Genomic DNA, 12,431 nt, shown 5'->3' with positions numbered 1-12,431 from the left:
TGGGCCAGGCTGTAGTTCCTGATCTTTTTCCTGCATCCCTCCCACTGCTGTGAAGGGAGAGGCCAGGCCTCGGGGACAGAGACTCACCCGCAGAACATGAAGATGGTGCTGGAGGTGGCATCGTAGGGCAAAGGCAGTGTTTGCTGCAGGCACAGCTGCTCGCAGCCGCCGTTGAAGCCGTCGGAGCAGTCGATGCCTTTGGAGTGGTCATAGCAGCCGGAGCCGTCCTTCATGGGCCTCAGCTCCTCAGGGCACTGCTCAGAGAGACAGCAACAGGGCGGTTACAGCTGAAGAAGTGGAGGGTCTCATCACGCCCTCTCCTCCCACCTTCTGAAAAGGGGCAGGTGTCGGGACTGTAGAGACAGGTTCAAAGTCTCATTTGACCCCCTAATAGCTGTGTGGCCTTGGATAAATTCCTTTACCTCTCTGAACCTCAGTGTGCCCACCTGTAAAATGGAGCTTTTGTCGATATCCTGTAAAATTATGAGAATGAAGGGAGACAGTGTGTGCAAAGTACTTAGAACTCTGTGGCTCATACGGCAACCATACAGAAAAAGTGAGCTGCTATGAATACTAATATTGCTGGGATCATCATCATTATTGTGTTTATTATTATTGTCTAATAGGGTCACCATGGGAGGCAGCCAGATATATTTTAAAGAGCTTTTACCAATATGAGTTTAAGTTCCAGATCTTCTCCTTCTCCCTGTGTGATCTGGGGCAAGTTACTCACCCTCTCTGAGATTCAACTTCCTTATCTGTTAAACGAGCCTAGCACCTGCATCTGTGGATTTGTTGTCAAGCTTAAGCTGGACCACAGGGGCTGCATAACTTACTTTAGAATTTGGCATGAAATTTGGTACTCATCAAATGTGAGTTCTCTTCCTTCCTGTCTTGAATGTGTCACCTCTTCTCCATCCTAGTACCTGAAGTCCTAAATGAGACTCCTGCATCTTCACAAAGGCCTCCTACACAGTCTGCTGGCCTGCAGTCTGGCCTGCTGTATACCATCCTCCTAATGGTCTCCAGGGTGATATTTCTAAGTAGCATCACTCCCCAGCTTAAATAAATAAATGAATTCTAAACAACAACAAAGCGAATCTTCCTAAAGCTGACAGCCAAGGTCTTCTGCAGATGATATCAAACCCTCTGCCAGGCCATGTGAACTTTCCTCCAGGTAACCAAACGGGTTGCCCTCTGGTCCCTTAAAAGCTCAACAATTCCAACCTTGAGTGACCTCAGTCGAATGCTCTTCTGGTGTGCCCAGCTAAGGGTGTACCTGCTAAGTGCTCCGTAAATGGAGGCTCTTATACCCTCGGTAGAACCACCTAGTTATTTAATTTAGTTTCCCATCATTTGATGAGGCTGAGCTCATCTCCAGTCCAGCAGATGGAGAAGAAGTTCCAATTCTCCCGCGTTTGGGAGAGAAAATGAGGTACTAGGTTTTAATTTCAGTCACCCTGCTGGCATTTCCTGTCCACCAAGATTAACACCCAGAGCCCGGCCCTCCTCATCTATCACTGGACATCGCTGATTAAAACGCCCTCCCAACGTTCCTCTCCTCCCAACCAGCTCCCTCGTCCCCTCCCCAAGCCGTCATCCTGAACAACATCAATAACAAAACACACACCCCAAAATTAATTTACAAAAACCACAATAACCAAAAAAGGTCATCTCTCTTAGAAATTAAATTTTGCCTAAGAAGAATTCATAATTACAGATGCATGAGAGAGTTCTTCAAGACATTTGAGACTGGCGCCAGGAAGGGTGACAGAGAGAGTTGGTTATAAATGGCCTTTGTCAAGCTGCAGAAAGGTTATAAAACTGGCTACATTTTGTGCTTAAAAAGAAAAATCAATTTTCTATGGGAGTGAAGTGCTGTACATATTAATACAAGCTTAGAGGAGGCCCCTGCTTGTCTCAGAACATTCACTGTCAGACAGAAAGGCACCTAGTCATGGGGTCATTGGGAGCTGTGTGCTGGTACCTGGGGCCGGGTCATCTGTCTGCAGAGATGTAGGGGTGAGTGCTGGAAGGAAGGGCTGACCTTCTCACCAGGTAACAGGAGACATCTGGGGCGGGGTATTACTCACAGTTCTTTCCACCCCCCACTGATTCCCTACCACTTTTATTCTTTAAAACAATATGTTCTATATTCCAGGCATAATCTAAACACTGTATCTAATTTAACGTAGTTAATCCTTATGGCAAACCTATGGGGTGGTGTGGCAGGGCTAATAATGGCTCCCAAAGATGCGTCCCCATCTTAACCCTCGGAACCTGTGAATGTTACCTTCTATGGTAACGTTATTTTGCAGATGTAATTATATTAAAGCTCTTGAGATGAGGAGACTAATGGGGATTATCTATCTAGGTAGCTCTAAATGCTGTCACAAATGTCCTTATAAAAAAGAGGCACAGAGAAATTACACACATGCAAAGGACCACGTGGGGATAGAGCGCAGATTGGAGCGATGTGGCCACAAGTCACCAAGTGCTGCAGCCACCAGAAGCTGGAGAGACAAGGATGCTTTCTCCCCTGGAGCCCTTTGAGGGAGGAAGACCCTGTTGACAATCTTGATTTCAGATTTCTGGCCTCCAGAAACTTGAGAAAATACATTTCTATTTTCTTAAACCACCCAGTTTGCTAAGCCACTCCTAAATTTCTAATCCTTAAAAATGGTGTGAGGGTCTTCCCTGGTGGTGCAGTGGTTGAGAGTCCGCCTGCCGATGCAGGGGACACGGGTTCGTGCTCCGGTCCAGGAAGATCCCACATGCCGCGGAGCGGCTGGGCCCGTGAACCATGGCTGCTGAGCCTGCACGTCCGGAGCCTGTGCTCCGCAACGGGAGAGGCCACAACAGTGAGAGGCCCGCGTACCGCAAAAAAAAAAAAAAAATGGTGTGAGATAATAAACGCTTTTTGTTTTAAGATGTCCAATTTGGGGATAATCTGTTACACAGCAAAAGATAACTAATACAGTGAGATAAATATAACAAGTGCTTCACACAGTGTTTGGCAAATGGTAGCTGTCGTTCTGGGTATGATTAAGAAGCTTAGGATCTAGTTTGAGAAATGAGAAATACATATATCTGTCAGACAGAGCACTAGTTACAAAGCAAACATGAAGAAGCACAGTGTAACTTGAATGGGAAAATGGAAATTCTGCAAATGTGATTGGGGAATATTGGAGTAGGCAGGCTTGGGTCGGGGATGTCTTCTTAGAGGAAAGAGATGAATGTCACTGGGGCAAAACGGAGATTCTGGTGTACTAGAGACAGGAAGATCAGAACTCTTCTCAGGTACACCGCTCACCCGCCCGGTGACCTTGAACCTAATTGGGCCTCAGCTTTTCTTCCTTAAATGGAGGCAACACCTTGAAGACGGGACCAGTAGGACTGATGTTAGTCTTGAATTGCACACGGGCCTTTGACACTGAGCATCTAGGCAAGTGCTTCACCTCAAAGACAGCCTCAGGCTTCTCATCTGTAAGACGGAAATAAGAATGTCTCTCTGGGAGGCATTTCTGGTGACCCTATGAGAAAACAACCTAAAGAATCTGGCTCTGGGGCTTCCCTGGTGGCGCAGTGGTTGAGAGTCCGCCTGCCGATGCGGGGGACGCGGGTTCGTGCCCCGGTCCGGGAAGATCCCACGTGCCGCGGAGTGGCTGGGCCCGTGAGCCATGGCCGCTGAGCCTGCGCATCCGGAGCCTGTGCTCCGCAACGGGAGAGGCCACAAGTGAGAGGCCTGAGTACCGCAAAAAAAAAAAAAAAAAAAAAAAACCCAAGAATCTGGCTCAGAACCTGGCACACAATAGGCACTCAATAAATGAAGGATAAATGAATGGGTAAGTGGAACAAATGATAAATGAATGAACCCATTCCCTCCCATAAAACCTAACTGGAACTATCCGTTTATCTTTTCTTTCTCATCCATATGAGTCCTTCTTTGGACCATTTAACAAATGTATATTGAACATCTACTCAGTGCTAAGCAAAGATGCTGGGTGCTGGACATGCAGTAGTAAAGAAGACAAGCAAGACCCTGCTCTCATGGGGCTTAAATTCTAGGGAGAAGACAAATGATTAACAAGAAGTAAAATGATTATTTCATAGAGTAAAAAGTACAACAAAAGTGCAACATGATAAAAAGTGAACGGGGATAAAGGAGGCATACATTGAGCACTTGAACTAAGCCTGAATAATAAGTGGAATCTCCCAGGTGAGTGTAAGTGGGAAGAGTTATCCAAGAAGGAACAGCACGTATGAAAGTCCTGAGGCAGGAACAGTGTTGGCCTGTCCATGGAACAGAGGAAGCCAATGCAGCTGAAGCTCCGTGAGAAAGGGGGAAGCAATGTTGGCACAAGGCAAGGGGTGAGATGTAGAAAGTGACCAAATCACTTAAGCCAGAAGTTGGCACACTATGGTCTCTAGGCCAAATCCTGTCAGAGACCTGTGCTTTTTTTTTTTTTAGTTATATATATATTACAATTTTGAGATGCTTATAATAGATTCACATGCAACTGTAAGAAATAATACAATACAGAGAGATCCAGATTATTACCAGTTTTCCTCAATAGTAATATCTTGCAAAACTATATCAAAATATGACAACCAGGATATATACATTGATAATCAAGATACAAAACATTTCCATCACTACATAGATTCCTCCTCTTGCCTTTTTAAAGCCATACCCACTGCTCACTTGACTCCCTTCCTTAATACTTGGCAACCACTAATATGCTCTCCATTTCTATAATGTTGTCATTTCAAGAATGTTACATAAGTAAAACCATATAGTTTGTGACCTTTTAGGGTTTTTTTTCACTTAGCATAATTCTCATATTCATCCAGGTGTCTTCATGTATCAATATTTAGTTCCTTTTATATTGCAGAGTATTATGCCATGCTATGGATGGACTATAGTTTAACTGTTTGCCTGATGAAGGACATGTGGGTTGTTTCCAGTTCTTGGCTATCATGAATAATGTTGCTACAAACGTTAGTGTGCAAGTTTTTGTGTGGACATACATTTTCATGTCTCTGGGGAAAAAAAAGCCATGGAGTATAATTTCTGGGTTGTATGGTCGTTACATGTTTAATATTTTTAGGAAGCTGCCACACTTTTTCAGGGCAGTTGTACTATTTTAAATCCCTACCAGCAAAACACGAGCGATCCAGTTTCTCCACATCCTCATCAGCATTTGATGTCGTCAATATTTTTCATTTTATTTACACATCCTGACAGGTGTGTAATAATACCTCCACTGTGTTTTTTCACTCATTCATTCATTTATTTTTGGCTGTGGTGGGTCTTCGTTGCTGTGCGTGGGCTTTCTTTAGTTGCGTCAAGTGGGGGCTACTCTTCATTGAGGTGTGCAGACTTCTCACCGCGGCAGTGTCTCTTGTTGCGGAGCACAGGCTCTAGGCGCGCGGGCTTCAGTAGCTGTGGCACGCAGGCTCTACAGTGCAGGCTCTAGAGCGCAGGTATGGCGCAGAGGCTTAGTTGCTCTGCGGCATGTGGGATCTTCCCGGACCAGGGCTCGAACCGGTGTCCCCTGCATTGGCAGGCGGATTCTTAACCACTGTGCCACCAGGGAAGCCCATCCACTGTGGTTTTAATTTGTATGTCTCTAATCGTTAACGATGCTGAACATCTTTTGTGTTTATTTTCCACCTTTATATCCTTTTCAGTGAGATGTCTCTCAGTGTCTTTTTTTCATTTTCTAATTGGATTGTTTGTTTTTAATTGTTAAGGTTTGGAAGTTCCTTATATAGTCTAGACACTAGACTTTTGTCAAATATGCAGTTTGCAAATATTTTCTCTCTCACTCTGTAATTTGTCTTCTCATCTTTTTCAACTGAGCTTTCACAGAGCAAATGTTTCTAATTTTGATGAAATCCAAGTTATTTTCTCTTTTATGTATCATAAAATCTATATCTTGGAATCTAAGAACTCTTTGCCAAGCTCAAATCTCAAATATTTTCTCGTGTGTGTGTATGTGTGTGTTCTAGAAGTGTTACAGCTTTATGTTTTACAGTTAATTCTGTGATACACTTCAAGTTAATTTTTGTATGAAGCGTGAGACTTACACTGAGGTTTACATCTCCAGTGAAACTACTCAAGCTTAGAGATTTCTTTTGGGGGAGTTTTTAAGTTACAATTTCAATTTTCTTAGTAGTTATAGGGCTATTCAAATATCTATTTCATATTGAGTGATGTGATATTTTGCATTTTTCAAGGAATTGATCCATTTCATCTAGGTTGTCAAATATATGTGTGTATAGCTATTTGTAACATTCCTTTATTAATCCTTTTGACATCTGCAGGGTCTGTAGTGATATTATCCGTCTCATTCCTGATATTGGTAACTTGTGTCTTCCCTCTTCTTTTCTTTAAAAGTCTTGCTATTTCGCTTATCTTTTTTCAATTTTCTTGACATTTTCAAAGAATCTTCTTTTTTTTATTTTTGGTTTCATTGACTTTATCTGTTTTTCTGTTTTCAATTGCATTGATTTCCTTGTTTGCTTTGAGCTTCTTTTGTTCTCCTTTTTGTAGGTTCTCGAGGTGGGGAACTTAGATTATTAATTTGAAACTTTTTATCTAATGTATGCATTTATGGCTATAAATTTCCTCCTCATTAAATATAAAGACTTTTACTTCAAGGAAAAGATGAATTACTGTGCTAGCTGTGTCCCATACATTTTGATATACCCTATTTTTATTTCGTTCAGTTCAATGTATTTTTAATTGCCCTTGAGACTTCCTCTCAACCCATGCATTATTTAGAAATGTGTTGTGTAGTTTCCAAGTATTTAGAGATTTTTCTGTTATCTGTTATTGCTTTCTAGTTTGATTCTGTGGTGGCTGGAGAACACACTCTGTATGATTTAAATTCTTTAAATTTGTTGAGCCTTTTACCAAGGCCCAGAATATGGTCCATTTCAGTACATGTCCCATAGGTACTTAAAAAGAATGAGCATTCTGTCGTTGCGGCACAGAGTGTTCTATAAATGTCAACTAGATCCTTGTGGTTGGAGGTGTTACTAACCTAATCTATAACATTGCTACTTTCTGTCTAAGTGTTGTATCAGTTGTGGGGGGAGGGGTGTGGAAGGATCCAACTATAACTGTGGATTAGTCTACTTTTCCTTTCAGTTCAATTAGTTTTTGCTTCATACATTTTGCAGCTCTGTTGTCTGATGCATAAATATCTATGATTTCTATGTCTTCCTGGTGGACAGCCCTTTCATTATTATACAGTGTCCTTCTCTGATAAGCTTCTTTGCGCTAAGGCCTACTTTATATGATATTAATACAGCTGCTCCAGCTTTTGTTTGCTATGTATATGTCTTCTCTGATCTGTTTACTTTCAACCTGCCTAAATCATTATATGTGAAGTGAATGTCTTGTAGAGAGCATATATTTGGGTCATGATTTTTAACCCACTCTGCCAATTTCTGTCTTTAATTTGTGTATTTAGATCACTTACATTTAATGTGATTACTGATAGCTTAGAACTTAAGTCCACTGGTTTACTTTCTGTTTTCTCATCTCTGCTTTTCATTTCTCTGCTTTCCTTGCCTTACCTTCCTGTGGGTTACTTGAACATTTTTTAGAAATTCTTTTTAATTTATCCATAATATTTTGGGGTACATCTCTTTGTAAAGTTTTTAGTGGTCGTTCTAGTATGCATAACTTACCATAGTGTACTGGTGCCATTATTTTACCAGTTTAAGTGATGTGTAGAAAGCTTACTTCTCTTGGGACTTCCCTGGTGGCGCAGTGGTTAAGAATCTGCCTGCCAATGAAGGGGACACGGGTTCGAGCCCTGGTCTGGGAAGATCCCACATGCCGCAGAGCAACTGAGCCCATGTGCCACAACTACCGAGCCTGCACTCTAGAGCCCGTGAGCCACAACTACTGAGCCTGCATGCCACAACTGCTGAAGCCCACGCACCTAGAGCCCATGCTCCGCAACAAGAGAAGCCACCGCAATGAGAAACCCGTGCACTGCAATGAAGAGTAGCCCCTGCTCACCGCAACTAGAGAAAGCTTGCATGCAGCAACGAAGACCCCACGCAGCCAAAAATAAAAACAAATAAATTATTTAAAAAAGAAAGCTTACTTCTCTTTATGTCCCTTTATTCTCTCCCATTTATAACATAATTTTCTTACATATTCCTCTGAATATACAGTTGTCCCTTGGTATCCATAGCAGATTGGTTCCAGGAGTCCACACAGATACCAACCTCCACCGATGCTCACGTCCCTCATATGGCCTGGTGCAATAAATACACTCAGCCCTCCACAACTGCAGGTTTCCCATCCACAAATTCAACCAGCTGGGAAATTTACATCAGAGGTTGGTGTAATCCGTGGATATGAAACCTGGGGATATTGGGTGGACTGTATTCAGAATCACATCAGACACTGCTATCATTTTGGCTTTAACCATCAAACACAATGAAGATAACTCAAGAGGAGAAGGAAGGTCTAATGCATTTACCTATAGTTTTGCTAACTGTGTTTTCTTCCTTCCCAGTGTTCCAAGATCCCTTCTTTTATGACTTCCTTTGTGTTTGGTAACTTTCATTAGCCATTTATTTAGACTAAGTGTGCAGGTGACAACATTTTCTTAGTTTTCCTTCATCTGAGAATGTCTTCATTTCTCCTTCATTGCTAAAGGATATTTTATTGGACATAGGATTCTGCATTGACAGCTCTTTTTCATTTAGCACTTGAAAAATGTTGTGCCACTTCCTTCTGGCCTCCATGATTTCTTATGAGAATTCCACCATCATTCAAATTGTGTTTCCCCTATAGATGTCATTTCTCTCTCCTTGTTAATAAGATTTTTTCTTTCGAAAAACTAAAGATATTTTCAGAAATTTGACTATGATGTGTTGGTGTGGATTTCTTTGTGTTTATCCTTGAGTTTGCTCAGCTTTTTGAATCTGTAGAATGAGTCATTTTGCTAAATTAGAAGTTTGTAGCCATAATTTCTTTGAGTACTTTTTTAGTCCTGCTCTCTTTATTCTCTTCTTCTGGGCCCCCAATGACACAAATGTTAGATCTTTTTTCACAGTCCCACAGGCCCATGAGACTGTGTTCATTTTCCTTTCCAATCTATTTTCTCTTGATGTTCAGAGCGGGTAATTTCTACTGTACTATCTTTCAGTTCATTGATTATTTCCTTGTCCTCTCCATTCTGCTGGTGAGTCAATCCACTGCATTTTGTAAATCAATTATTGTATTTTTCAGTTACATAATTTCCATTTGATTCTCCTTTATATCTTTTACTTCTTTGCTGAGATTTTTTTTTTCCATTTGTGCGTATAATTGCTTGCTTAAGCATTTTTATGATGGCTATTCCAACATATTTGTCAGATAATTCTAATATCTCTGTTATCTTGGTAGCGGCATTTACTGGTTGTCTCTTTTCATTCTGTTTGAGATCTCCCTGGTTCTTGGTATGACAAGTGATTCCCAATGGAAACCTAGATATTTGGGACATTATGTTATATTATTTTTAAAATTCTGAATCTTAAATATATATTTTTAAATCTGGCTTTTTCTGACACTGCTCCAGCAGGTGAAAGGGGAGACACACCTTGTTATTGTCAGGGGGAGGCAGAATCCCAGTTTCCCCACTTGGCCTCCACTGATACCCATGAGGGAAGGGTCCTCATTACTGCTGGGGGTTGGTGGGAAGCTGACTCCCTATTAGGACTCCACTGATAGTTTCCTGGATGGGAATGGTTAGGTGTGCTGAGTTACTGTTCCCCACTGACACCATCTGGGTGGGGTGGGGGTTGGTTTCATCACTACTGATCAATGGTCAATGGTCCTGACTTTCTACTAGGCCTCCTCTGGCAATACCTCAGCAGGGAGGGGAAGAGTACCCTATTACTGAAGGTTGGGGTGAAGTCCAGGCTCTTTATTTAGTCTCCACTGACACTGGATGGACCTTGGATGGGGGTAGGAGGGTTGCTCATTACCTCTCAGTGGGGATTAAAGTCCTGGCTCCTTACTTGACCTTGTCTGACACCACCCCAGCAGGGAGGGGGAAACTGGGTTGGCAGATGGTCTCAGTACAGCCTGCAAAGGATGGCATCTAGTTCCCTCCTTGGCCTTTATTAGCATGGGTGGGGGAGGAGGCATGTTGTTATCCTTGTTAGTATTATAATTTTCTGTGATGTTTGGCCTGAATAGAATGGTTAGGTTAGCACCTAAAACTTTCTATCTTGGTCAGCTGCCCTTTTCCTGATACTTTGCCTTAAGAAAGCAGGCTTTTTTTTTTTTTTTTTCTTTTTGTTCGCTTGTTTGTGTCTTTATCTATCAGCCTTTCTGAGCTGCTGTCTCCTTGAGCTCCAAGTTTGGGACCTATGAGGCAAAAATATAAAACCAAGGGAATGACCACCATGTCCTTCCTCGTGTCTCAAAATCCCTAACTGGTCTGCCGCCTTCTCTTCCCTCCACTTCTCACAGTTTGTTTTATATATAACCTGCAGAGTTTTTAGTTGTTTTTAGTGGAACAGAGAAAAGAACTCCACTCCCCCCCACAGCCTATTTTTGCACAGCCCCAGAGCTAAAAATGTCTCTTTACATTTTTAAAGTTGTTTTGTTTGTTTGTTTTGTTTGATTTTTAAAGAAGAATATGAGACACACACAGAAAAGGACCACGTGTGACTTGCAAAGCCTAAAATCTTTACTATGTGGTCCTTTATACAAAAAAAGGTACTGACCCCGGGCTTCTGTCATGAGAAGGCGTCTCAAGCTTATTCAAGTATAACTGGAAGGCACTGGAGGGTTGTTGGCAGAGGAATAAGTGTTTTGACTTGCTACTTTGAAGAGATTACTGAAGTAAGTGAATTCAGTTATCTCCAAGTACTTTCTTAGAGCTCACACAAGGAGCCTTGGGAGGTGGGCTCTGGGGGACGAGGAGTGGGTAGGAGAAAGGGGGCAGGTCCAGCTGAGAATAACCCCAGTCCCTGGAGTGTTGCTCCTTTGCCTGAGGCTTTATAGTAAGTAGGTGAGAGAGCTTGGGGTCTAACTCAGGTCAGCTGGGCTCCAGAGCTTCACAGCCCCCATTCTGCCCCATCTCAGAAGAGAACCCACAGGAAGACCCTGGGCCTGGGTCCCTAAGGCTTAAAGCCTTAAGGATCTTAGCAGGTGGAGGGGAGGCAACTGGGGGATTCCCAGCTGTTTCCAGCACAGGCTGGCCCTGCCCTGCTCTCTCCAGCCTCCTCCTCCATCCCCTGTGCCTCTGGCTCCTTCCCAGCCTGACTTTTCATCAGCACCAAGCCATTTGTTTCTGTTTGTAATTATGCATTTTAATGTTCATTAATTATGGAATGCAAATTGCTCCCAGCACAAAATTTGTAATGAGCTGTTCTACCACCCCACCCCCCAAGTCTAGAAGGTGGACCAGCTGTTCTAAGCAGAAGGAAAAACAACCAACTTGCAAAACAGAGTAACTTTTCCTGGGGCCGGATGGACTCATGTAGTGAATAAGCCTGGGGGGGTTTCCCAGTGGTGCTGGAGGATGAGCCCTGCCCCTCCCTGGGCCCTGGGAGACAGGAATGTGGTACCTCTACTCTCCTCTACAACCTGGGGCCTGACAGGCAGCATGGGGTAATGGAAAGAGCTCCAGCTTAGACCCAGCCTCGTACTGGCTGTCACCTTGAGCTCATCGCGAGGCTTCTCTGAGCCTGTCCTCAAAGTGGAAGCGGGAGGCAGATGGGATGCTGGAGATAAGAAGCGAGATCCTAGCCAGCCCTCTATAGATGCATGGGAAAGGCTCTCCAGAGCCCTGAGTTCCAGTTCTGCCTGGCGTCGGTCTCTGACTCGCTGGATGGCTTCAGGCAAGCGCATCCCACCCTCTGAGTCTGTTTCCTCTGCTGTAAGATGAAGAAATTGGGCAATAGGAAGTTGGAGAAGTCTTTTAGCTCTGAGCTGCTTGGCTTTGTACCAAAGCCACCATGGATCTTGAAAAGGGGAGAACTAGGTCTAAAGTATTTCAGAAGAAAATGGAGAATTTCCTTTGATTGAGGGAGCGCACTTTAAGAAATCACAAGGATGCCTCCAAACCTGCCTAACCACGGGCAAAGCTTTGTCCTCCTCCAAGGGCTCCGTAAGCATTTGCTTTCTCTCTCATTGCCAGTGGAAGTGGAATGATAGTACTACCTCCTGGGAAGAGCGCTGCTTCCTAACAGTAGCACTGCCCCATAAGATCACGGTCAAGATTAAACGAGACAACGGCAACTGTGAGCTTAGGCGTGAATGAAAGGCTGAGCACGCTGGCAGCTACACAGCATCCCCACAGCTGCGAGTGAAATCCGGCCAAACCACTTCCTCGCTGTGTGCCCTGGCTTCCCTGAGCCTTGGTTTCCACATCTCTCCACTGGAGAGAGTCACTCCTACCTCT

General features: G+C 43.3%; 1 protein-coding gene across 3 annotated transcripts in view; it reads right to left on the bottom strand.

The window, feature by feature from the left end:
- The window catches only part of ASTN2 (astrotactin 2), a gene marked incomplete at both ends in the record, with an annotated part of 911,329 nt that overhangs the window by 326,095 nt on the left and 572,803 nt on the right, over nt 1–12,431 (bottom strand). For all 3 annotated transcript variants that reach the window (XM_082657265.1, XM_082657266.1, XM_082657267.1), the window contains one exon: nt 88–254. In XM_082657265.1, the coding sequence (XP_082513391.1) occupies nt 88–254 (167 nt within the window). The remainder of the gene's footprint in view (nt 1–87; nt 255–12,431) is intronic.

This window comes from Grampus griseus (assembly GCF_964374135.1).
Source record: "Grampus griseus genome assembly, chromosome: 6".
NCBI lineage: Eukaryota > Metazoa > Chordata > Mammalia > Artiodactyla > Delphinidae > Grampus > Grampus griseus.
The sequence above is the reverse complement of the archived record's forward strand: the minus strand, read 5'-3'. Positions and strand labels throughout refer to the sequence as shown.